This window comes from Acartia tonsa, chromosome 10, assembly GCF_053477335.1.
Source record: "Acartia tonsa isolate MP-2025a chromosome 10, ASM5347733v1, whole genome shotgun sequence".
Taxonomy (NCBI): domain Eukaryota; kingdom Metazoa; phylum Arthropoda; class Copepoda; order Calanoida; family Acartiidae; genus Acartia; species Acartia tonsa.
In genome coordinates this window covers 35,415,609-35,442,349 of record NC_137269.1, presented here as the reverse complement: position 1 = coordinate 35,442,349, position 26,741 = coordinate 35,415,609, and the positions used below count along the sequence as shown (strand labels likewise).

Here is a 26,741-nt window from a genome sequence, read left to right as displayed (position 1 = left end):
TTGGGGTGGTAGGGGGGGGGGGGTTAAGGTCCATTTGCCAGTTCCTGGGAAAACACCAAAAAAAATTATTACAACTCTAAACATTTTCTTTTGGGTAGTTTCACACAGTAATATGATGGTTGTTAGTGTGTCAGTAGGTTTTTTGAGGCAAAGTTTTCCTATAATCAGGGGACGTCCGTGACGACAATTAAATCCGATTTAGAAATCATACTACGTTTATTTAATTCATAATTTTTTCTACTTTGGTAACTATATTTTCTCAATCATCCAAGACATATCTTTTAAATGATTCTGAGGACAACAAGGTACAATGGCTAGTTAAGCATAATTAGGAAAGCTTGTTTCCCCCCCCCCCCTCACAAAAAAATCCTCCTACACCCCTTCTTTTCATTTAACATATAAGGTTTAGGGGGGTAAGGGGGCACTCGAAAACCAAATATTATAAAAGTCAGGCTGGATATATGACATGATTTATGGCTGAAGTTATTAGATTATAAGAAAATGTGACTTTATGCTTGAGCATTTAGCCTGAAGCAAAGTTTTCCTTTAAATTTGCAACTAAACATTTAATTGGCAAACTTCAACTAAACCATGCATATACTGGGTGCGCAGATAAAATTATAAAAAATAATATCTTTAAAATATTCGTTTACAAGCTTTGATTATATTGCCCAAATAAATTTATCTTGGATCTTACACCAGATTATCGTGTATTCTAATAAAGTAAAAGTTGTAGCTGGCTAAGATAACTATCTCCTCCCTCCACCACATTATCCCATTCGTCCCCTACTACGGGATAAACATACTGATCATTAAATGATAGGGTAAATAGCAACCTAAATTGACGTAATTTTTCCTCCTGTCATAATATCCACGTATATTCTACATCCTTAATTGCCCAAAGCTTTAAAACCTTAACAAAGACATTATTTCTTTTTTAAAATTTGAGACAATTTAGTTGAGCGCACCCTGTATAGAACTACACACAAACACACACACACACACACACACATATCAATAAATAAACATTAAACACATATACACTTAAAGTTGCAATCAATAATATTCATACACAAACATACACACACACACACACACAGACATACACACAGACCACACACACATACAGGCTCATACCTAAATAAATCTTTATTGCCATTTATAATCTACAATTCACCTCTATATTAATTTCTAGTTTAAAGGTTAAGGCGGGTGTTAAATCCCTTCTCATTTAACCCTAAACTCATAAAACATGCAGAGATGGCCAATAAATTGATGTACATTCCCAATGATAATACTCAAAATTACTCCGTCTGTTGATTACAATTAGTGGTTGAAAAGTTTGATCACTCATCTAAATAATCCAATCAAAATTCAAAAAAAGTCCTCAAGGTTGTTAAACCAAAGAATAAGAAAACGTTATTGACCATCAATCTGCTTCCCCCCTTCCCCCCCCCCCCCCATTGTAAAAAGCAGAGAATACCTTGAAATAGGAACATTAGAACTGCTGTGGGTTTTTACAGATTCAATCATCACATTCTAAACATTAAATATAATCAATTTACTTTTCTGTAAACAATTTAATTTCCTTCCTTTGCTCTAAATATCTTAGCCCTAAAACAGTAAAAAAAACGTTGTTCTAATAAATGGCAACCTGAAAACTTACGAGTAATCTGGCCACCAGGTCATACAAAGAGTTTTTGAAAATCTGGCAACTCTGTCCTGCAAAGAGAACTTGGTCATCTGGCAACCCTGTCATACAAGCCCTTTTCACTCCACAGGGGGAGCATAGGCCGCTGACAATTTGTCAGTGTTTCTGTAACAATGTGGCTTTTTATGAATATGGGATAGGGTTGTCAGCCCTAATCCCTATGATTGCGGTGTTAAGCATCCATTTGCCCATCAGACAACCAACCCTTTGATTGCACGACCTTTGTCTGAGAAGTCCTAACTGTGCGTGGTAGTGAGTTGCGCCTGTTTTGAGCCAAGGCATTCCCCCTACTCTAACTATTTATGTCGCGCACCTGACATAGCAGCAGTAGGAACCATTTTTAAAGTCTTTAGTTATGACGCGGTGTCGGACCGAGATTCGAACCTATCACCTTCCCGACGACGAGCGGATGCCACGGTCGCGGGCAACCCTGTCATACAAAGATTAATTGACAAAAGGGCAACCATGTCCTGCAAAGAATAATTGATAATCTGGTAACCCTGTCCTACAAAGAATAATTGATAATCTGGTAACCCTGTCCTACAAAGAGTAATTGATAATAAGGCAACCATGTCATGCAAAGAATAATTGATAACCTGGCAACCCCGCCATGCAAAATTAAATTTAAACATCTAGCAATAGGAAAGCTGGCAACCCTGTGGCAATATATTTTACTTAAAATTTAGTAAAATATTTGGTAAAATATTTGTTAGCACTGTTTTAGAGAAAGCAACATGTGAAAGTGTTATTAAAAATATTTTTGATTCTAAAATCTTTCAACCCGGTTCAAGATCAAGCAATGGGTGTAATAGAGAATTATCAGAAGTTGGAGTTATGGTAACATATTTTAACTATAACTGGAAACATGAAACATCTGGCAACCCTATTCCTCAATAAATTGATTGCAGAATCTGGCAACCGTGTGATAGAGATGGCAACATGAAATCTCAGAGGTTGGAAAGTATGCAACATTTAGACCACAAAACTTATATGCACATTAGAGAGTTTCAAAATACATTCAAATGATGGATTTATGCTTGTTAAAAGCGAAGCTTATTTTTAGTTTAGGGTCGGTCCGTCCGTCCGTTTGTAACAGACAGATTTTATGGTTTATTTAGGAATGTTAGAATTGTCCAAAGAATTAAATTTGCGTGTAATAAAGATTATAACAAATATTTACATACATCAGTGTTTCATATTATTTTTTACAGTACACCAAAAAAGTGATGTCTATTAATCTTCGAAATTCACTTATTGTCAATGAGGTACATCTTTTTTTCCCTCAATTTTTCATGAAGAGCAAACAAGATAATTAAAAATACAGCATTATTTTTGGAACACCCTACTGCATAAAGCTTTGCTTTACAATCTATAAAAGATTATGCATTACTACCATTCAAACTAGAACCAGAAAGAGGATAAGAAACACAAAAATTAGATAGTGGATGTAGAAAGTTCCCAATTTTTTTTTTATTTTTGTACACAAAAATTTAAAAACTTTGTGTGGTTATTGTATTAACATGCGTAAGAAGTCATATGACATACTTCTGATTATTGATTTATTGTATACTAGCGGATACGCATTTGAAGGGCGGGGAATGTTAATTTTTTTCTAGGGATGTTTTCTTTTGGTAGGGTGGTAGTACCCTTCCCTAAAATAGTTATAAACCTTCCCAGAACCTATGAAAAGCTACATATCGGCTCAGTAGTTAGCGAGATCCTTTGGTACATACACACATATCCTGTTACTTTATTATAAAGATAGTTGACATCATAGATAAATCAATCAGATAATGAGGGCTCTGACCACTTTTTATCAATGCTATAAATTGACATGACATATTTCACCAGTTTTGACAATAGGAAAAATTTTATGAAAATAAACAAAAAAAATGCTTTTAATAATAATAACAACAAGAATGACAACATCTATAAAAGCAAAGCTCTGAAATTGTAGGACAAACGAACATTAACACTTGTAGAATGTCAAAACTGAATAATCATAATATATGTATAAGTCTAAACAAAATTGTAGGTAAATTTGTTGAAATAATGTAAATACACAGTATATTAACGTCTGTTTAAGGAAATCAGATGAATAGGATAATTATATCACATAAAAAAATAATGCCAATTAAGGTTGCATTCATATATAACCGATAATAAAAAATAACATATTCTACCAAATTAAAACTGATTAATCCATTGTGTATGACCTGAATTTTGTGTGCACCAAGTTCGAGCTCCAAACATTTAGCCAATATTTCTGCCACGTCCTGCCAAACCCTAAACAATAATATATTTATTACCCTATATACAAACATACATATAGACTTTAGAGTATACGAACCTAATAAGCAAAATATCAATAAGCCTTAAAAAATTGTATCTAAATTTGTTGCAATATTGATTAAATACAGGATTTTGTGTAAGGACATACTTAAATTTTAAGGATTATAGATATGCTTCGTTTATAATATTGTACCTTGAATAGGACTATCATATCACACAAAAAATGTTTTCAAAATAATTTGAAACCAGTTTTAAATATACATAAGGACTTTCTAGTATATAATTGCTTCGTTTTCTAAACCTTACCTAACTATTATAGGAATCATCATATCAAGCCCTGAGGAAAGAATTAGCTTACCTATGGTTGGTGTGAAGACATGTGTAGAAAGTGAAGCCAAAAACTCTTGATAAAACGTCCAACCAATCTATCTTTACTCTTCCCATTTTGATTATAATCTGTATAATGTATTGACAACTTTTAAGCTTAAAAACTATCCATACATACATAAACAAATACAAATTGTCATTGTTATTAAATTTTGGTAAAGAAATCAAGTAAATCAAAAATTGCAATACATTAAAAAATTAAACTATAGTAACTAAAAAACTCTCTTTATAAAAAAAGCTATTGTAGTGTGAGTTCATGTGTTTGTTTTTAGATGTCACAAGCGCGTTTGACACTGAACTTTCTCCTTTCTTTTCTGCTAACAGTCGCTTTGTGCGTTTTTCAGAGATTAAGTGGTAGCCAACTGTCCCAACAAAACTATTTTCTTTTCATTATGTCGACTTAAGACTATAGATGTGACGTCATTATTGCATTTTAAGGTAGATAATAGTTATCCCTTGCATTGTATTATAGAAAGCTTATTATAATAACAAAACTGGTATTATTTCTATGATTTTGATTTTTATATTCGTGGAAAATTGGCTGAAATATGATGCTATTTAGTTTGGCTAAGAATTTTTTCGAATTCAGAGTTTGATTGGTTGGTTCATCAAGTTGGGTGTCCTAATGTTTCAACCACTTATTGTAATCAACAGAAGGTGTAATTTTGTGTATCATCATTGGGGATGTATATCAATTTATCGGCCATTGTCTTATCCCTGATATCCCTAGATAAAATTGACTTTCTTTGGTCACAGTTAAGTTACATTGTATTCTAGACTTAAATTCTACAGTAATAGTTACTATTTAGTAACTCTAGAATTTACTTATTTGACCTTCAAGTGGAATTTTTCTCTTATTTTTCTTTTAGTAATCTTACATACTGACATTTATATGACTAGATGCTTTGCTCATAACATTGTACCTTGTTGTAATAGGAATCAGAATTCCAAAAATCAGATTAATAGGATTATTATATCTAATAAAAAATTGCTGTAAAAAAAGTTAAAAAATCAACATGTTTTAAATGGACGTAGGGACTTTTTAGTAACGGTTATAGAGTTGCCAGGCTTCCTAAATCGTACCTAACTATTATGGGAGTCATCATGCAGTTTGAAAGCGATAGAAAAATTCTAATGTGACTAAATTAAAGACAAGACCTATCTCTTATTAACCGGCCCTAATTACAATAGATCTTTATAAATAACTAACATAGAACTCTTTTTAACATGATAAAAGTAATGGTACAAAGAAAGAACAGGAAAAGAGAGACAGAATTTTGAACAGTAACTAGATTCACAGTACAGTCAAATTATTTTTAGGGGTAAAATTCACGGATTTGTCTTGCCCTCCCTGCAAATGATTCTTTTTGGTATTGACATACAGATAATCACACAAACATCTTTCATATAAGAATGAATAGTTGTTCATCCCAAAATTGTCAAACTTTTTCTTAATTGTGTTTTTTATCAAACATGTTTCTAAAGTCAAACTAATATTAAATAATGTCAATTTCCTTATGTCAGACAATAGATATAATATATCTAGATATTCTATCAGACCCTATTTTTCGACAAAGTTAAAAAGGTATATCTAGCTGACAAAAACTATTGTTTATTTTTCGTATATATGAGATCTATTCAAGAAATAGCGCAATGAATTTTATTGTCGATATCATTTTTAAAAAGCTAACTTCATCATAAGAAATTCAACTATTCATTACTAACTTATTGTTTGATTTGTTAAGTGCTTCATATTATATGAGGGAAGAAATTTTACACGATATGATTTACCTAAGAAAAGCATTATCCTATGAATTTCGACAATTTATTGCGGTCTCATAGTGCGTACGAAATGAAAAAAATAAGCCCTTACGTACTCAAAAGCTGGAAAATGTTTGAACTAATGAATATGCCGTTACCATTCTCATATTGGCAGATTTAGACAATATGTCTAGATTATCTCTATTTGTCAGACAGACAGTCGAACATTAACACATTCAAGTATTAAACCTTACCTAATCTGTTAGAAACATTAGGTTATTTGGGTAGTCCCTTTCGTGGCAACGCCCCTTAAGGGGCGTTTATACGTATTTTCACAGTAGCTTTTCTCTTATTTCTAGCCCCTGCGGGGCAATCACCTAACCCAATATGACCTAACCTATCAAAAGCCATTTGGAAAATACGACGAAAGGGACTATAACCAAATAATTAGTGTTTTTTTTAAACTAAAAAATGTATAAACAAGGATGACAACATCTATAAAAGCGAAGCACTGAAACGGTAGGACAAACGGAAATGAACACTTATAAAGTGTCAGAACTGAATAATCAGAATATAAATGTATAAGCGTCGAAGCAAAATTGTAAGTAAATTTGTTGAAAAACTGCTTTATACCCAGGTTCTACGAAATACCATAAAAAAAGAGTCGTTTTACCAGAAAAGTGGTAAAGCTGGTCAACCTGGTAAAATATACCAGTTTCGTGGTAAATTTTACCAGCAAAAATTTTAGCCAAAAAATTAGTCAAATTTTACCATTTTTTTTGTAAAATTTGACGAAACCAAAAAACCCGTTTTTTGTGTTTTAAATAAAAAACAGCTCTTCATAATCAGTTGTAGTACCTTAAAATAATGACTTTTATACAATGAAGCCTAAATTTAAATTTTTTTTTTTTTTTTTTAATTTTACCACTTTTGGAAGTTTTACCAAAAATGTGGTCAATTTTACAACTCTATTTTTCGGACTTAGACAAAAAAACACAATTTGGTCAATTTTTACCAAAAAGTTGGTAAAATTTGACAAGGTATTTTTTTAGGCTAAGTCCAGATTTTTGGACTTTGCCAAAAAAAATGAACTTGGTAAAATTTGACCAACTTTTTGGTAAAAATTGACAAGGTAAATTTTTAGGCTAAGTCCAAATTTTTGGACTTTGCCAAAAAAAAAAACTTTGTAAAATTTGACCAACTTTTTGGTAAAAATTGACAAGGTAAATTTTTAGGCTAAGTCCAGATTTTTGGACTTTGCCAAAAAAAAAAACTTGGTAAAATTTGACCAACTTTTTGGTAAAAATTGACAAGGTAAATTTTTAGACTAAGTCCAAATTTTTGGACTTTGCCAAAAAAAAAAACTTGGTAAAATTTGACCAACTTTTTGGTAAAAATTGACAAGGTAAATTTTTAGGCTAAGTCCAAATTTTTGGACTTTGCCAAAAAAAAAAACTTGGTAAAATTTGACCAACTTTTTGGTAAAAATTGACAAGGTAAATTTTTAGGCTAAGTCCAGATTTTTGGACTCTGCCAAAAAAAAAAACTTGGTAAAATTTGACCAACTTTTTGGTAAAAATTGACAAGGTAAATTTTTAGGCTAAGTCCAGATTTTTCCAAACAAACATCCTTCTACTTAATGATAAAAATCGCAAATAAAATATAATGAGGAAATATTCAGACCTAATACTTTCCAAACAAACATCCTTTTACTCAGCACTATTTGCTTTCGTTATATGGAATATGAAATTAATAAAATATGATGATAATGATTTTATTTAGAATTTATTTCATATTATAACATAACAGGTCATATAGATATTATCCAGGTCAATACTGAAACTACAAAAGATTGGCATCCAAGATAACAACAGTCTAGTACTGATGCCTAAATGTCGATTGATAACAGTGCCACCTGGAGAGGGAAATTGTAATGCTGCTTTTATGGAGATTAATGTACTGAAGAACAATCAGGCAAGTCTCCTACCTGGAGGTACTCTGACTATTTGGCTGGAAGTTATAAAACCTGGACCTGAAAGTGCAGTATCCTGTCTCTCTGGTGACCTGGAGAATTGTTTTGAGGATCCAGAGTTTACTGATTGTTTGATAGAAACTAGTACCTCCAAATTAAAAGTGCACAAGTTTATACTTGCCTCAAGATCTCCAGTATTTAAGGTAGGTTTTTCCATTCTTACTTGTTAATTAAATTCTTGTCAATATTTTTAGGTAAATTTTTAGGCTAAGTCCAGATTTTTCCAAACAAACATCCTTCTACTTAATGATAAAAATCGCAAATAAAATATAATGATGATAATGATTTTATTTAGAATTTATTTCATATTATAACATAACAGGTCATATAGATATTATCCAGGTCAATACTGAAACTACAAAACTTACTAGTATCGTTTCTGTAAATAACATTTTTTAGAATTTTAGCTTGTGGAATGTTTGGAGCTCTCGAGTAGAACTTAATTAATAAACACCGATTGGGCGGATTGTAATCAATACGCTTTATATGTTAAAGTCAATATTTTTTAGAATTTTAGCTTGTGGAATGTTAGGTGTCAACATTGTCGTCATAATAAACACTGATTGTAATCAATACGCTTTATTTGAGTTAATTTTAACTGACTAACAGAATATTCTCTGTTCAACATTGACATAATAAAACTTATTAGTATCGTTCTGTAAATTATTTGTTAATTTTAACTGACTAACATATTTTCTCGGTTCAACATTGTCGTCATAATAAATAATGAAATTTTTTGTATAATCTGTGACTGTTACATCTTGAGATGGAACTCTAGTTGTTCTCCATGGAACTGCAAAGCTCCACACTTCAAAACTGGTTCAACTCCAAAATCCTGAAAAAGAATATTCATTTTTAAATTAAGCAATTAAAGGATTAACAAATCAAAAAGGCCTTACAAAAAGGAAAGTTAACGGTTTTGGGAAAATTTCATGGAGAAAGTAGATACAGCTTGTGTACGTGCCTGCTTATTAGAGAAAGTTTAATTCAGTTATCAATACATAACCAGACTGAGAGAAACTAAGAATGTCTTATAACGGGAATTTGGAGTTATGGTATGAATTAAATAGTCGTATGTTAGTTTTAAGAGAGAGTCTAGAGATTAGAGCCAGAACTGACAATGTCAAGATCCAGAGGGAGGTTTGTAAGAGGTTATATCAACATGGATGGATTACTACACATCTTAATCGCTGCCGTCCTTCCCCTCTGCTGCCCGCCGCTGCCCAGGCTGCCGAACTGGCAGCTGTTCTTCATGAAGTAAACATGCACGAGGATGAATGTAATGCTGTTTAGATTTTAATAATATCCTGAATGTACTGTTTCAATAATATAAAGTAGTAAAATCTAATTTTAAATAGCTACCTATCTAGTACATTATTTTTATGTATTAACTTTTGTCTAACCAGTTTAATATCTATCTAATAAATTTAATAATAGCTTAATTGTTAATATAATTTAGTATACAGTTTCATAAAGGTAGTTCGATGTGTGTCTGTGTATATTAACTTCATATTTGTTATGCTTGTATACATGGAAACTACCTTTTGGGGCCGAGGTGTTGCCGTAGTTGCGTGTAGGATTATTCCAACTATCTTTTATTACAAATAATTAAACACTTACTTTTAACGGATGAATTTCTGATGGCAACAGCTTCATGTTGGTGCAAGAAATGTTCCACGGTCGAATTGCGGTCAGCTTATAATCAGAGAATAAACCCAGCTGTGTGCGAAGCTAAACCTGAAAAAGAATATTAATTGAAATATAATTTATATATATTTTTAATATTATTTTACATAAAACACATCTTATAATATCTTTCTATTAAGGGTATAAAAATTCGTTACGCTTAAAACAATCATAAACCTTAAAGGGCGAATATAGGTTGGATATAATATGAGCTTATTTCAAAGGTGCTATTATATAGATTATAATAAATAATTTAAAGATAATGACATATCTAATTGTATTAGTCTGTTTACAGCTTATAAAACCTGTCTAACTCAAGATAATATTATGTAATTAGTGTGGTTCCCTAAGAACTCAAACACTCTACCATCACACAAGGCTTCGTAGCAAGGTTGAATTAAAAAGGCTTCGTTAAAGGATAGTCTTAATAACATGGCCTAAAATATCCATGTTCTTATTAAAATTATTTTAACACTTACTTCTATGTAAACCATTCACTAATTGCAGCGCCCATATATTTTCTCACGAATCTGATTCCTGGTTAAGTCTGAAAAACAATATTAATTGAAATATAATTTGTTAATATTTCTATTATTATTTATATATATTAATAGTAGAATACTTTAAATATTAAGAATAGGATAAAAAGTCGTTCTTATATCATATATCAAAAAGGTTTAAAAAATTATAAAACAAACAGTTTATCGAAGCAGCTTAAAACCATGCGTAAGGTCCTAAATTATATTGATTTTTTATTACATTATTTAAACACTTACTTCTATCTCGCCAATCTTTAATTGCAGCGCCCAAATAGTTATTTCTGATGAATCAGTGTTGCTGAACCTGAAAAACAATATTCAATTTAAATATAATTTATTAATATTTCTTTTACATTCATATATATTAAACCCGGATTATTTAATATTAAGAATAGGATAAAAAGTGTTTCTTAGATCAAATCAAAAAGGCTTAAAAAAGGCTTAAAACAATTATCCTATTATATAAATATATTAATATTGTTCTCTTTTACAACGAAGCTTTTTATTTATTTTAATCTATAGCTGAAACTCAAATTAAAAATAGGATGAGGCCTCGACTTTTCTCTTCCTACTTTAAGTGCCCCTAGAGGCTTCTAAGGGGCATAGCCGCTAGTAAAACTTAAACCGTTAATCGAAGGCAGCCTAAAACCGTACGCTCAAGGTCCTATATTATTAATGTTTTTATATTAAAATTATTTAAACACTTACTTTTACGCAAACCACTCTTTGATTGCAGGGTCCATATACTAACAGCCAAGACTGAAGGTGGACACGTACTTTTTTAAACTTCTGAATATCAGCTCTTTGATTGCAGGGTCCATATATCAACACTAACAGCCAAGACTGGTAGACAAGTACTTTTTTAAACTTCTGAATATATAGCTCTCTAGGCGTTCTTAACTGACATTCATATAAATCTTGTGACATGGACCATCTCCTGTCAATCATACTTGGATATAACACGTATTTTCTCTAAGAGACTTGAAATATAACACTCATTGTTTACAATAGTTTTCAATCGGTATAGCGGCATTCATGCACATGCTCTGTACAGGTATACAACTTTATATTGAAAAATATTTCTTTTATATCCATTGCAATATATTTTTTTATATTTTATCGATGATATTTCATTTAAGTCATTGCAAAAATATATTACATTCACATTAAAAAAAATTTACATTAATTTAACTTTCGTAACCCTGTTTTCAGATGATAAAATCAACGTGCTGGACAAAGTTGCCAAACTTTAAAAAACACCTTATGTATATAATATCATTTTAATATTTTACCGGTTAATTAATTAAAACTGCATAACTTATATAATTCATGAAATGTTATTATTCGTTGCAATTTTACGATTAAAAATATAACTGTCTTGCAAAGTGTTTTGCCACCTATTCAATCTGTATGTTGGCAACCGTAACTTTCCATCGGCGCAATAATTCAACTGGACTATATGACTACGGTGCATTTTTGTATTTTAGTAATCATTTTTAGTGAAATTACAGTGAATTTTGAAGTTAATATGTAACATTCTGTTTTATAATTCAAATTTTATCATTAATTATTGAAAATTCTTTCTAAAATATTCTTCGTATTCGTTTTTTCTCCCATTTTTGGGACTCTTTTTAGCTTACGTAATATACAGGACTTTTTTAAATGTAAAATTAATAAATATATGTCTTGCACCGTAGTATAAACGGATTGTCGCAAATATAGGAGTACAATTATAAGAATGAAACTACTTTTTTGGCCCAGAGGTGCCGGAGGCACTGGCTAAAAATAACTGTTTTTAATCTTATGCTTTTAGATTTTTATATTCGTAGAAAACCATGCATATAATACGATATGCTAGTTACCTAGTTTTTTTGCGTATGAATGAGAACACCTGTTCCTATCCACCGGATTCGAATGAATACGAGCTATTTTTATTTTGTAATTTTTTATTTCTTAAATATTCTACCTTTTCAGATAGTTCTGAATAACAGGCTATTCAAGTCAATCACCTGGGTACGCGTACATCATAATAACAGGTATGGGTGTATATTAGCTGTATAAGATTTATTTTTTTTCTCCTGCTACAAAATTTGTTTTAAATAAATAGGGGGGGGGGGGAAGTTTTGACACATTTGCGTAAACAGGGAGTATAGGCTTTATCTTTGGACTGAGAGTATAGGTTATTAGGGATAAAATCATTCTTATATGATGAATTTTCCCAAGTTTTAATATTTTTTGGATAGGCCTCCAGGTTCCGGAGCTCCAGGCCTTCCCCCCCCCCCCCTTGTTTAAGGACAAATAAAATACCGGAAAGTTAAAAAACATTAATCACACCCCTCCCAAAAATAAACAAGACAAACAAAATAATCATTCCTCAAATTAGGATGGATCCATACCAATACCACGAGCTGCATGACAGATGGGACGCCCTCATGGTTAGGATGTTGAGACTCTTCTCCAAGCTAAATATTCGAGTTCAAGAAGAATCATGTGGCATTGATGACGCTGTTGAAATAGTAAAACTGTTATACCATCACGGTTGGGTAGAGACACACTTAAAGAAGAATGAACCTATGCCCGAGAATCTCTACGAGAACGAGAGACCCCGCCTGGATGATACCGAGAGATATGTCATTGACCATGAAGCCGACTGTGCACCTTTCCTCACCAACGTCAGCCCTTTTTTCTAAATAAAACCCAGAGTAACAAGGTAAAAACTACGAAATTATTGCAGGGGTGTATATTCTGCTCCGGGGGGGGGGGGAGGGGAGGGGGAAAAAAGAAATAAGTGGATCAATGATGGAAGTTGCTTCAAATCACCTGCTCTTGTTCATGGCTAGTTGTCTTTTGTAGCAGGGGAAAAAATTGTTTTTAACCAAAAAATGTTTCAGAATTCTTTGAGTTTCTTCATTAAAAAACGCTTTAGTTTTCTCATTTTTAATTCAATGTTCTTTCCTTTCAGGGAAGAGAAAGGAGAAGCTAGGAGAAGCCGAGCTCGCCGCCGGCGATTTCATCCAGCCTCCGGATATCCATGCTGAAAGCGAATTTTAATTGTAATTTGTGGCGTTATCCTCTTAGAAAATTTTGTTTGTATTATTTAACTCCCCATCCCCCCCCCCCAAACTAAATTGCTGGGTTAGGTTAGGCTAGGTTAAGTTATACGGCTAGGTAGAGGCCAGGCGCCGTTTTTCTAGGGGGGGGGGGGGGTATTTCCTAAGAGGATAACATCAATTTGTTCTTTCAGAACATTTACGTTAACCTCTCTTTGATTGCAGCGCCCATATATTTTATAATTAAGTACCCATGGTGACAGTGATCGAGCCCCACTGGTCGTGCAGATATATAATTTCCTGCATATAAACATTAATAAACATTATTTACCCCTAAAGCCGACGATTACGTATGCACGTGTACAGTTTTTTAAGCTTCTGGCTATAGCTCTCTAGGAGATCTTAATTGATATGTTTTATTTTTTGTTTTTGTTTTTTGATATTTTTGTTATGTTGTTTTATATTATTTATTATTATTTATTTTATAGCAAATTAACAAATTTTCTGGGTTCAACATTGTTGTTATAATAAAACTCCATGCAACTGCAGAATTCTGCAAAAGTCACGACCAGTGGGGCTCGATTATATATGCGTTCGTCGGCTTTTCAGGGAAGGCAGGAAATTTATATAGGTATTATCCAGGTCAGGACTGGAACAAACAAAATTTTATGTATATATTGTATATAGTTATTTTTTTCAAAGTAAAAAAATGTCAGACCAACGCTGGATGACGTATGTATAATTGGATCACAATTTTGATAGGTAAGTTTAATAAATTTTATAGACAATCAAAGAATAAATAAGGGTATTTTCTTATGTTTGTAACTCTAACTCTTTATTTTGTGAGTTCCTTTGACATTTAATTTTGGTTTCAAAAAGTGTCACTCCCCCCCCCCCCCCTTTTTTGCTTTCTCCTTCTTTCGTTATATGTAAACAAGTAATAACCTTATTATTATAACCAGGGGTGTATATTCTGCACAAGATTTATTTTTTTTCCCCTGCTACAAAATTTTTTATTTTTTTTCCCCCCTAGATTTTTCTGAAAAAGTAGGGGGGGAAATAGAAAAATATTTAAAGAACTCTATATTTCATTTATTTTATCCCTCCTACCACACATTTTTTTAGTTTTTTTAACCAAGGAGGGGGGCAAAATGGAAAAAATGTTTTCAGTTTTCTTAATTTTTACATTTTTTTTTCCTCCAACCACTTATTTTTTATTCCCCCCCCCCCCTGAGCAGGGGATCCCATGCAGAATATACATCCCTGATTATAACATATACTTCTTATTTCAGGAGTTACCTATACACCCCTGTTAGACGTTATTGAAATGGGAGACAATTTGATTGGTACACTCTCTAAAGCTCTACTGAAGCGTATAAGAAGTGGAGATAAGAGGAAAAATGTACAGGTGACTTTTTACAACTAATTATTTCTACATATTTAAGATGAGACCTTACTTTTCATTACTGTACTTAAAGTATAATCTATGCTCGACTTTAATTTCTATTTTTCACTTGCAGTCAGCGCACTATAAACATGCTTGCTCTTACACCAGTATAGTCATATGTACTGTAATCAATTGACACGTGTAGCTTGCCCAAATAACGATCCATAACAACTCCCCTATATTATTTTAAATAAGTAATTCACTAATTATGTAATCTTTTTCCAGTTGCAGCATAAACTGAGGTCCATAAGAAAACTCTTCTGTAATGCAACGAGAGCCAGAAGTAAATACTGGCGCAAGAAACATCAACAAAGTGAAGACAGTCAGCCATTACTAGAAGAAGAACAGCAGGAGGATTTGATGGATGTGGAATATGAGAACGAAACTGCATCGTCAAAAGGTAACCTACAATATCTGTAATATAAAGTAGAACGATGTCGGTCTGTCTGTTTGTTGTTTGTTTGTCCAAATTCCCACAAACATTGTCTCCCAATTTTTGTTTTTTATTTTCCTTTCAATCTAAATTTCAAACAATTGGTTTGATCAAACGTTAGTTAAGTTTGTCTCAAGATATCCTTGTTCCAGGGGTGTATATTCTACATGGGATCCCTTAACCTAACCCACCTTCACCCACTCTCTACATTTATCTACTTTTTCTGGAATTTTTAATTTTTTAACTTTCTAATTTGACTAGTTTTTCTTTACGGCATTATCCTTATACTAAAGTAACAGGATGTCTGTGTGTCTGTTCAAAAGGATCTTGCTAACCGCTGAACCGATTGGGTTCTCCTTTACAGGGTACCTTCACATAGGTCCCGGGAAGGTTTATAACTATAAAACACCATGTTTAACATCGTATTTTTTTAGGTAAAGTTTGTACAGGCTGCAATACCAACTTCACAAAGGAAACCGAAAGTATATGTTATCAATGCTACGCAAACCAAGTTTTGGAGCGATTAAATAACAATCCTGAAGAAACAAACTACATTAATATTGTTGTAGACAATATTAACAACAATAATACCAACGATAATAATGATGCAGACAATGACAGCATTCAAGATGCCGAGGACTGGGACCACGTCGAATTGTTTGATATACCTGAAGATTATTTTGACCCAGATGATGACGATGACCCTGATGACGAACCTGATGGCGAACCTGATGGCGATCATGACGGGGATCGCTTCAAACATCTTACAGAACTTGAGAAAGAAATTGTTAATGATTTCAGAAGCGTTTGTGTTCTAGACAACCCCATCTCTCACAACAAAGTTAGAATCATCCTGGCGATTCTGAAACGCTCGTGTATTTTCAAATTTCCGTCATATAATACATTATTCAAACCCAAATACAAAGTTGAAATCAAAGAAAACAAATATAATCCTACAAATGCTCCTGGTTCACTGATTGAGTGCAGGTATGTTTATATACGATTTAGAAAGCGTAGCATTTCTATAATCATTACCAGAATTTCCGTACGTCCATTTTAAACATGTCGATTTTTCTCCTTTTTTAACAACAAACTTTCAAGTGTTCTAATTATCAGTTTGATCATTCTTTGGTATATTGCTTCCTGCGACAACTTGAGAACAATATTATAAGCGAAGCCACTCTATAATTAATTCCTTAAAATTTAAGTATGTGCATAAACCTTATCCTTCTTGAAGTATTTTTTTTTAACAAATTTACTTACATTCAATTTTGGTTCGACTTTAATATTTTTAAATTCAGTTCAGATACTTCACAATTGTTAATGTCCGTTTGTCGTACCGTTACAGTGCTTTGGTTTTTATGGATGTTGTCATCCTTGTTCCATTACTTTTCATCGTAATATTATTTGGAGCCCGATGGTGCAAAATTTCTTTGAATTGTGCAAGTTTTAGTTAAAAATATATTTCTTTTTCCAGATTCCCTACCTATGAGATCCTCCAAGACGCCATCACAGACTTTAAACGGTTGAATGGACAACAGGCCGTTGATGATCATATAACTTTTGACATCTCGGGCGACGGAGTGAAAGCAGCTCAGGGATCTCATATCTCCTATTATACTGTCTGGATTAGGTAAGTAATTAATATATTGTGGATTTGAAAGGGTTGGGTTGGGATAAAGTTCTTTTCATATACAGCATGACCCTCGAAAAAATATTTTTTAGGATTGGCAGCCTATATTTCAAAGGATATCAAAATATTTGTTTTACATCAATTGACAGCCCAGATTTTTAAAGCCAAAGTTTAGGAAACCATTCAATAAACAAATAAGAAAGAAAACTAAGTTTACAATTGATACTTTTTTCTATTGCATACATATATAAAAATCTGTCTTACTGTATACCAGGACTTAATTAATACCATAAGTAAACCTAGTTTTTACCACTTTTACGGTAAAATTTTACCAGCCTTTACGTTTTATAAATCAGTGACTACAATTTTAAGTCTAAGGTATTAAATGCTATTATTATTAATTCTTCTTTATTATTTCAGGTTATTCTTCAACAAGGATTTCAGTGTTATATTGCCAGTCAGCATATTTGAGAAGACGAGGAGGCGTCCCTACAGTTACAACTTTCTGGATAATGTTACCCGATTCATCAACAAACTAATTCAAGAAGGATTACCTGGACATACCTTTCAATGTAGAACCATCATCCACGATGCCGTTGCCAGAGCCGATGTATTCGGCATTCTTGGCCATGGATCAAAAAATGGATGCCCACACTGTGACCTTCCAGGGATGGCTTTTTCACAGACTTATCTCCGTCAAAAGAACTTGGTATTGTTCGAATCAATGAATGTATTTTACCCCAGTGACAGTCAAAATATGGGTACGCCGAGGTCTGACGAGAAATTCCGCAAGTTAGAGGAAAATAATCAGAACATGAAAACCAGTTTTTCTGACCTTGACCCGAGCTTGGATTTAATACAAGATACCCCCAGTGATCCGATGCACGCGTTGCACCTGGGCTATGTAAAGAAAGTGATGACGTACCTGAAGAAAGGACGTAATAGTTATCCAGAATTGGAAGAAGAAGACTTAGTTCAAATGGAGAGAATTACAGGGATGTACTGCATTTGACTAAAGAAATGACGCGTAAAATAGGTGTTTTCTTCGCGCATTTCTCGGCACTGCGATAAAATTCTGCATTTTTAGATTTATGTCTATTACACATTATTTGTACGCCTTGTTATGCCGCTTAAAAGAGTGTTAGTTTGAAAAGTTTAAAGAACTTAAATTTTGAAAATTTTCTCCTTATCACCCATATTTTACCATGAACTGCAGTAACTCCAATTATAGATGAAATCAACGATCAATTGAAGCTTGTTGGCGATTTTGATCGCGTTCCCCGTACGTCCATCATGCGCCTGACAGAGAAGAAGCTAGCCCTCAATTTGAAAAGTTCTGAATTCAAAGTACTGGGCTTCTACCATATGATATTTTATGCAGAGGTAGGTTTTTACCATATTATAATCTTTTTAGAATTTAAAGCTTATTTCAGTTTCATTATATTGTATAGCAATAACATTCTTTTTAAATTTGCGCACGTGTGCTATATTATATATATATTTCTATTGAGGAGGGTGGACTTCCAATAAGTATATAGGGCGAAGCCCCTAGAGGCTAGGGGCGAAAGAGCTAGTTTTACCTTAAATTATTACAATGTTTTTTTTTTCCAGTTGGCAAATCTTAAAGATGAACAACGTCTGATATGCAAGTTTTTATTCCACATATTGCGCAGTCTCGAAGAGCATATAACAACTGAACGTGTGGCTGAGCTCAAGACCATGATAATGGTCCTGAACTCAAAATTGGCGGAGATGTACGGCGAATCGTGCTTGAGTTACAATACTCACATGCTTTACCATATGCCGGAACATGTCCGCCGATTTGGACCATCCATGGCGTTCAGTTGTTATGCTTTCGAAAGTGCCAATCATGTGATATCAACTTACATCCGAGGATATAATTTTGGCCTTAAAGAGGTTTCAAACAGGTAATACTATTTTTTTTTAGTCGAGTTCCTTTGACTTTTAGTTTTGGTTTCAAGAAGTGTCACTTCTCCCCCCCCCCCCCACTCTTTACAAATTTTAATGTAATTTTTAAAAATGTAACATAACTTTCTTTCCGTGTATTGCTGATCAAACACTTAAGCTATAACGATTTCACCAGCAACATACCTTTCCGTTTAACAGCCATTAATGACATAAATGACATATTTAGATTGTTGATATTTCACACAGTGAAACCGTACATAAATGAAAAGCTGGCTGTCAGGGGAAAAAGGAATGCCAACAAACGAAAGTTCGAAAGTAATCAATTCTATACAGACTGCCAAGACCTCTACTTTGTCCCAGACTGCCGTCGTGATAAAACAGTATGGTTGGTCCACAAAGTGAGGACATTTTTTCCGGCATACACCTTTCCTGAAGATTCCAGAATAATAGGTAGGGGTGTATATTTTGCACATGATTAATTGTTGTATAGAAATATTTCATGAACTATACATTTCATCTAATTCCTTTTTAACCTACCACAATTTATTTGTAATTCTCTTATCATGCCAGGAGGAGAGTGTGGTAAAGGGGGGGTCTAGGAAATATGAATTAAGTTTTATGGTTTTAAACACTGAAAATATACACCCCTGGTATTAGGAGTAGGCAAGACTGACGATCCCGAAGACTATAGCCATCCTCCAACACAACTAGCCTCCAACCTACTGAAGTACAGAGTAGCACATATCTCCGTACACCTGTTGCATCAAGATGTCTCCATCGTAATTCCTATCGGAATTTAATTTTGTACATTGAAAGCAGAGAAAGGGGGGGGGGGGAAATGACACTTTTTGAAACCAAAACTAAAAGTTCCATATTGTACCCTTATAAAACAACTGCCATGCAAAATGACAGATCTGTAACTGTTTCTTTAGTTCAGTTCCTTTGACTTTTAGTTTTGGTTTCAAAAAGTGTCACTTCCCCCCCCCCCCTTTTGTTATAATATGTATGTAAAATGTTGTAAAATTCAACTGAAGGCCCTTCCCTCTTTATTTGGAATTTATGTGAAATGTACTTTAAAATATTTTTTTCATTAAAATTATTTTTTATAGCTAATTTTAAAAAAGGCATGTCAACTTAATTTAGCAAAACCCTACCTTTTTGGCCATCGATGGGTATGAAGTTAAAGTGTTATAAGTCTAGTCTGTAATTTGAAAGAGTACATGTTTGCAATTTAATTTAATTTTACATAAAATTTTAATTTCTGTCTACACATTTCAGATTTAAAACTATGCAAATTGCCCATGCCAACGACCTGGATACAACAGCGTAATTTCGACTGGCAATTGACCAAGCTAGATCCCAAAATGACGAGGACTGGAAAGAGTGCTAGTTCTGTAAAGGTAAAAATTATATTTAAGGCCTAATTTACTATTGTACAAATTGCTGCTACCCTTCGCTCTTAAAACTTATAAATTCGCATGTTACCGGATCGAAAGGAAAACCTTATCGGTTCATGCTTAACAGACCACAAAAGATTATTGACCAAGTATAATTATTTATTAATTTTCCACAGTGTGTTTAACATTTGATATTAGTAATTAAAATTCTAGGGGCGTAGCCACTGCTATCTAATATCTTATTATGCATTGTAAATACAACAATTATTTCTTGCTTTAGAACAACAAGCCTACTGGAGGTGGCAAACCTAATGGAAGTGCCAGAGGTGGAAGTGCCAAAGCTGCAAGTGCCAAACCTGGAAGCAACAAATCTACTGGAGGTGGCAAAGGTACAACAGCAAAGGTAGGATTTTAAGTTTTATTGTTATCGGTTTTTGGTTTGTTGGTGTTTTGTTGTTAAACTAAACTTACTAACATGATGTCTGTTTGTGGGTTTGTACCAACAAATCTCGTTAACCGTTGAACAAATTGGGTCCCTCTAACCATATAACTTAACCTAGCCTAACCTAACACAGTCATTTTGTCGGGAGAGGGGGGGGGGGAGGGTAAAGTTTTAAAAAATAGAAGAAAAAAATTAGGATAATGCCGGTGTTGTTTAAAACTATAATCCTCGGTAAGTAATGCTTTACAATAATTATCTATATTATTTTTAGAACACAACTAGAACCACAACATCTCCAATAAGGCCAATAAATATTACCCCACCTTCATCTCCACGGGCACGGCACCCCTCCGCGAGTCAACGGACCGCGAGAGTTGTAGTTCCTCCTGCAACATCATCACGACCCCAGTCCCAGTCATCACGACCCCAGGGATCATCTGGCCCTTCTGGTGAGATGGAAGAAAGCGAGGTATTATTTTTATTTCATTTTGTCATCCAGAGGATACAAATTACAATTATTTAGGATATATATCGACTTAGCCTGGAAAAAATAACTTGTAAGATTTGACTAAATTTTTGGTAAACATTGACCAATAAAAATTTACCTTGTAAATTTTTACAAACAAGTTGGTCAAATTTTACCAAGTTGATTTTTTGGTCAAAGTCCAAAAATCTGGACTTAGCCTAAAAATTTACCTTGTCAATTTTTACCAAAAAGTTGGTCAAATTTTACCAAGTTTTTTTGTTTGTCAAAGTCCAAAAATGATGGAAGATGCTTAGGATCACTTGCTCTTGTTTGTGGATAGTCTTCTTTTCTACCACGTAGTTTTTAAAATACCAAGACTTGAAAATATGTGGTTTAATATGTTTAATTTTAAGGATTTGTTCACCGGGGCCGTTATGAACCAAATTCAGAACCAATTTCAGCAGCTACGTACTTTCTTGACCTCACACATGAAAAATCAAATAGAGCCCATTAATGCGTCCATCAGAAACTTGGTAAACAAAACGTCCACAAACCATGAATTAGTGAAGAATGAAATCAAAGACCTGCAAGACAGTGTATCAAGAGATATGGCTGAAAATACTGTAACCCTGACAACAGAAATGAAGAAAACCGGAAAAATAGTGGAAACCTTGGTGACTGATCTAAGAAGACTGACCAATGTGGATGAGCTTGATGAGGAGGAGGCGAATAAAGGGCCTAGTGAGAATCAGGATGTTGTCGTGGACCGTATTTTCTCACCAGAATTTTACAAAGAAAGAATACAGAACCATGACCCCTTGGAAAAAGATGGTTATATGCGAAGAGAAGAAATTGTCTTTTTCATCCAAAATTTCGATGACTCACTGAAAGTGGATAAAGGCTGGCAAACCTTACTGAAAGTATGCCGAGACATCATAACCTTCCTATATGTCGTGTTCGAGCAGTTCACCTTTGACGCCCGCATCACCGCTGCCTTTTGGACTGCTCCGGAACTTATTGATGACGAAACTGGTAAGTAAATATTATTTTGTAAATTTGACATGATGAGAAAACGTTTAAAACAGGGAGAAGGGAGGTGGGGGCAAGGGAAATAAACCGAATAAAAGGGGCATTCCTATTCTTGCTAGCAGGTGACCATGTACAATAATCTTTTTATATATATATTTTATTTGTGAAAATAAATCTTGTGCAGAATATACACCCCTGGTACAATAATAAACATGTACCTATGCATAGTTAATTGAAAATTTCATTATTATTTCAGTGGAACGTTTCTTGGATCATTGTAAGTTAGTGCTTAACGAGACGTACCTACATGAAGCTATCCCACCAAATTTGTGGAGAACAGGAACCTATGTGTCTTCAAGCGACCTTTTTCTAGTGAGGAACCACGTACAAGCTTGTAGGTAATTCAATTATTTATCGCATCTATTCCGCGTCTATTAAATGTGAAAGTGGTAGTTTCACAAAATGCATTTCAATGTTCTTTAGTTAAAAAAGTAGTTTCACGAAATGTTAACTGCATATTGTATTCTTGTTAAATTGTTAAACTACATTTCTATGGCATATGTTTCAAAGAATTTCAATTTTGTACCATGTATTTTTTTATGTGGCAAGACTTTTAGTTCATCTTTTCTTGATATATGTTATATGTTATATATTGAGACTGTTTTGATATAAACCCTTTTTTTATCTAGGTTCAAGCGCAATTTCGAACACACTTTTAAAAAGGACGCGACTGGTTTTTGTGAAAATAGGAAGAGGGCCGAAGATTATATGATTGCTAATGATGATCCTGTCTGCTGGAGGTTATTTCGAGGGCTGGTAACGCGAAAACAAGAACGCGCATTGTCAACCCCCCTCTACAAGTTCGAACAGGTTTTTGAACTCAAGCCAAGCAAGGAGACAAGCAATAAGAAAGGCAAGAAAGACAAGAAAGACAAGAAAGACAAGAAAGACAAGAAGGAAAAGCCACAGAAACGATCAGCCTTACAGATGTGTGAATTGTATCTGGCCCCTGCAGAGATACAAAGAATTAAGCGGCGTATTAAACCGAAGACAATCACAACTTCAACACCAGGTGTTACAGCCGAAGACAAGAAATTTTACTACATGTTAGGTGCCCACTCAATGGGTTGCTTACCCCACGAAGTTCAAGGAAAGAACCAGATTTACTTGAAAAGAAACAATGACAAGTCGAGTACTACATTTCAGATCAAAAATTATGCAGACATTGGGAATGCAAAGAAATCCAAGCAATTTTTCAAGACAGTCCATAGTGATAAGAAGGTTATAGCAAGAGCTGTAATGTATTATACGTACGCCACAGTAAATTTGAAACCAGAAATGAGTGAAGAACAGACAAAGATTCACAATGCCAGTGAGAAAGCAACAGTAATTTCCAGAAATAGAAAGATCGGAAGAATGAACACCACTGCTGATGAATCCACTGCTGATGATTCCACTGCTGATGATTCCACTGCTGATGAATCCACTGCTGATGAATCCACTGATGGTGAAGACAATGATGGTGAAGGCAATCATGGTGGAGGCAATGCTGTTGAAGACAATGATGCTGAAGGCAATGCTGTTGAAGAAAATGGTATGGAAAACATTGCTGATGAAGAAAGCAACAATGGTGAGGAGCTTGTAATTGATGACGGAGGCGACGACGTTGAAATGAATTCAAATGATGATCAGATTGGGAATGAGTTACGCATACCACCCGCGGAGAATCCAGCAGTAACTCCAGAACCAGTAAAGCAACCAGTAAAGCCACGTAGGTTATATGAAGATCCAATTGTCAACAGCCAGTCCAATAATAAACCCAAAGTAAATGTATTTGAAAACATCACAAGCTCCAAAAGGAAGAAGCATGGAAAAGGAAAGGGCTCGAAAAAGTCGAAGAAGATAATTATTTGTGAAACAGACGATGAGGGCCAAAATGTGGGAAATCTTGATGATACAGTGCCAATGCAAGATGATGAACCACCACCAAACTTTCCACCACTGCAAAGACAGAAAGAATTTTATGGACGAAATAATTCAATCACAGGTACATATTTGTTGAACATTAATTATTATTTATAAGTTTTATCTTTCCTCGTATTGTGTATATACTGCACAAGATTTTTTTTCCTCTGCTACTAATTTTTTTTAAATTTTTCTTCCCCCCCCCCCTAGTTTTTTTTCACCAAGTAGGGGGAAAATTGAAAAATATTTAAAGAACTCTATGATTTATTTATTCTATCCCTCCTACAACACATTTCCTTTTAAAATTTTTTTTCCACCAAGTAGGGGGGGTGGGGGGGTGGAAAAAATGTTTTCAGTACTTGCTTTTTGTTTGGAAACGTATAAAATTAATGTATAAATTAATTATTTACAGGCAACAGTAACGAGAGACAGGTGACTGGAAAGGCAACAAGTGTCGTGGAGGAAAGCAGCAGTGATGAGAATGATGAGGATGCCGAAGGTATTGTTATTTATAGTTTGAAAAACGTAGGAACTGTATCACCTAAATTTAAGTTTATTAATATTTTAGTTGAGAAGTAGTCTTAGATAAAAACCCTGTGGATTAATTTTGTTTTAAGGGAAACTTCGTACAGGCCCTGACAGGGTTTTAGGCTAAAATTTGTATGGGCGCAGCCGCTATCTATAATACTAAGTAGCTTAATGTCTGTCCGGCCGTCAGAAGCTTAAGATCTCAGTAACCACTGAATCGATCGAGGTTACGGTAAAATTTTACCACCTTTTAAATCGTATAGGCTGGTAAAATTTTACCATAAAAGTGGTAAAAACTAGGTTTTTTATGGTATTAATTGTGTCCTGGAGATCGGATTCTACTCTTCTGTGTATTGGTCCTGCGGTGATTTTAAGCTATTTCCTTGAAGGGGGGGGGGGGGGGGGGGTGGTTGGGTAACATTTATACTATTTGAAATAATGACTATAATAATTATTTAAATGATGTGCCGATCATTCCAAAGAAGAACCGGGAGCGAAGGCAAACCGCATTGGAAGCCGAAGCAAAAACCAAGAGAAGTTTACAGCTGGACTCAAATGAACCATCATTCGAGGTGGATAACGAAGATGACGGAAACGAGAGTGACGAAATTTTGGAGGTTGAGGACATTGAGGGCAAGAATGACGGCAATGCAAGTAAGGAAATTCGGATACATCCATGTGGAATAATATTACCCAAACTTGCCATTATAATTGAAAACCACACGGGTCATTATGAGGTTGTTGCAGTAGGCTCAAATGTTTCTATACACAACCAAAGGGAAATTTTAGAACTCATCAACATTGACGGTAAGTTACAGGTCTTAATGTAATAAATGGGGGGGGGGGGGGGGTGGGCGAAAGTGACACTTTTTGAAACCAAAACTAAAACCAGCCTAATTTTTTTGGGGCTTTTATTGGCGGTTCTCGGCGGTGGCGACGCCGTTTCTTCACAGTTCCATATTGTACCCCTATAAAGCAACTGCCAATGCAAAATTCCCCCTTTTATCTTTGATTGGCATATAAATATAGGGTAAAAAATATTGCTTGTTTTCATTTGAATCTGATTAATAGTAACTAATGTTCATATAGGTATGGAAATAATATTGAAGCTACAATTATGTACATTTGCTTTAACATTTTTTATTTCTTTGTAGGAGAAAAAGCAAAGTGGAAAAAAGATGAAGAAGAAGGTGAATTAATTTCTGACATCAAAGAAGAAGCACCAGAAAGTGATGATACAGATCAAGGTCATCAATCAGACCCAGACACTGGAACTGGCAGTAGTAGTAGTAGTGAAGAAGAAGAAGTTGAACGCAGGCCAAAAGCAAAAGTGGCCCAAAAGCCAAAGCCTACCAAAGAAGTTCCTAAACGTCCCAGAAAACAAACAAAATTTCCATCAACGAATCAAGTTGAAGCGGTGTTGTACAGAAACCAGAGCAGAGCAAGCACGAGCAGAGCACAAAATTCAAGCCGGGAATATGCTGAAAGTTGCGCAGGCACATCAAATCCTGATGAAGACGTAAACCCAGAACCAGGTTGTAGTTATAGTCAACTCAGTCCAGAGCCAGGTTGTAGTAATAGTCAACTCAGTGAGCAACCTAACCAAATTAGGATGCAGCAAATGTTGAACAGAACAAATACACATTTGCCCGATTTCGGCCAGCGTGGTGAGACTCGGACAAGAAGAGATGCCAACAAACGAGTAAAGGCCAACATGAAGAAGCAAAGATTGTGGGAACAGGGAATCAGGCCTGAAGATGAAGAGTTAGAGAAGAAGAAAAGATCAAGCTCCAGACCACCACAGAGAGCAAGTTCTCAACAATGTTCTCAGAACATAAACAATTACAGTATCTTTGGCAGCTACATTACAGCTGATTCGGGAAAGGGGTGTATATTCTGCACAAGAAATATTGTTTGTCCACGGCTAAAAATTTTTAAAATTTACAAATGTTTTCAGTTTTCTTAATTATTACCTTTTTTTCTTACCTCCATCTATTTATATTTAATGAAATAT

The 26,741-nt window shown here is 34.1% G+C and overlaps 5 protein-coding genes and 1 long non-coding RNA gene across 7 annotated transcripts in view; 4 read left to right on the top strand and 2 right to left on the bottom strand.

Annotated features, from left to right (window-relative positions):
- The window catches only part of LOC145330903 (protein-lysine N-methyltransferase EEF2KMT-like), a 20,998-nt gene extending 16,540 nt beyond the window's left edge, over window positions 1–4,458 (bottom strand). The window contains exons 1-3 of the mRNA XM_080175569.1: window positions 4,362–4,458; window positions 3,928–3,997; window positions 1,484–1,539 (exon numbers count right to left, since the gene is read on the bottom strand). Coding sequence (XP_080031695.1) covers window positions 1,484–1,539; window positions 3,928–3,997; window positions 4,362–4,447 — 212 coding nt within the window. The 5' untranslated portion in view covers window positions 4,448–4,458. The remainder of the gene's footprint in view (window positions 1–1,483; window positions 1,540–3,927; window positions 3,998–4,361) is intronic.
- Window positions 4,459–9,587: 5,129 nt separating this feature from the next.
- On the bottom strand, window positions 9,588–11,225 carry LOC145329985 (uncharacterized). Of its 2 annotated transcripts, none has more exons than XR_013883200.1 (3): window positions 11,117–11,225; window positions 10,646–10,712; window positions 9,588–10,416 (listed from the first exon to the last, which is right to left on the bottom strand). It is a non-coding gene; the product is annotated as an uncharacterized LOC145329985 (long non-coding RNA). The 2 variants fall into 2 exon arrangements; XR_013883199.1 differs by lacking the exon at window positions 11,117–11,225 and having other exon boundaries at window positions 9,588–9,920; window positions 10,349–10,416; window positions 10,646–11,106.
- Window positions 11,226–12,677: 1,452 nt separating this feature from the next.
- On the top strand, window positions 12,678–13,518 carry LOC145329984 (uncharacterized). The gene is made up of 2 exons (XM_080174487.1): window positions 12,678–13,118; window positions 13,371–13,518. The coding sequence occupies exon 1, from the start codon at window positions 12,793–12,795 to the stop codon at window positions 13,096–13,098; it is 306 nt and encodes a 101-aa protein (XP_080030613.1). The 5' UTR covers window positions 12,678–12,792; the 3' UTR covers window positions 13,099–13,118; window positions 13,371–13,518.
- Window positions 13,519–14,754: 1,236 nt separating this feature from the next.
- Window positions 14,755–16,996, top strand: LOC145329982 (uncharacterized). Its single transcript, XM_080174485.1, has 4 exons — window positions 14,755–14,866; window positions 15,131–15,305; window positions 15,773–16,325; window positions 16,816–16,996. Exons 1-4 carry the CDS (start codon window positions 14,786–14,788, stop codon window positions 16,973–16,975), a joined length of 969 nt encoding a protein of 322 aa, XP_080030611.1. The 5' UTR covers window positions 14,755–14,785; the 3' UTR covers window positions 16,976–16,996.
- Window positions 16,997–18,224: 1,228 nt separating this feature from the next.
- LOC145329983 (uncharacterized) lies at window positions 18,225–21,053 on the top strand. The gene is made up of 4 exons (XM_080174486.1): window positions 18,225–18,354; window positions 18,583–18,899; window positions 19,127–19,350; window positions 19,558–21,053. The coding sequence occupies exons 1-4, from the start codon at window positions 18,265–18,267 to the stop codon at window positions 19,698–19,700; spliced, it is 774 nt and encodes a 257-aa protein (XP_080030612.1). The 5' UTR covers window positions 18,225–18,264; the 3' UTR covers window positions 19,701–21,053.
- A 30-nt stretch (window positions 21,054–21,083) lies between these two features.
- Window positions 21,084–22,657, top strand: LOC145329981 (uncharacterized). The gene is made up of 2 exons (XM_080174484.1): window positions 21,084–22,237; window positions 22,491–22,657. The coding sequence occupies exons 1-2, from the start codon at window positions 21,592–21,594 to the stop codon at window positions 22,634–22,636; spliced, it is 792 nt and encodes a 263-aa protein (XP_080030610.1). The 5' UTR covers window positions 21,084–21,591; the 3' UTR covers window positions 22,637–22,657.
- Window positions 22,658–26,741: the final 4,084 nt, after the last annotated feature.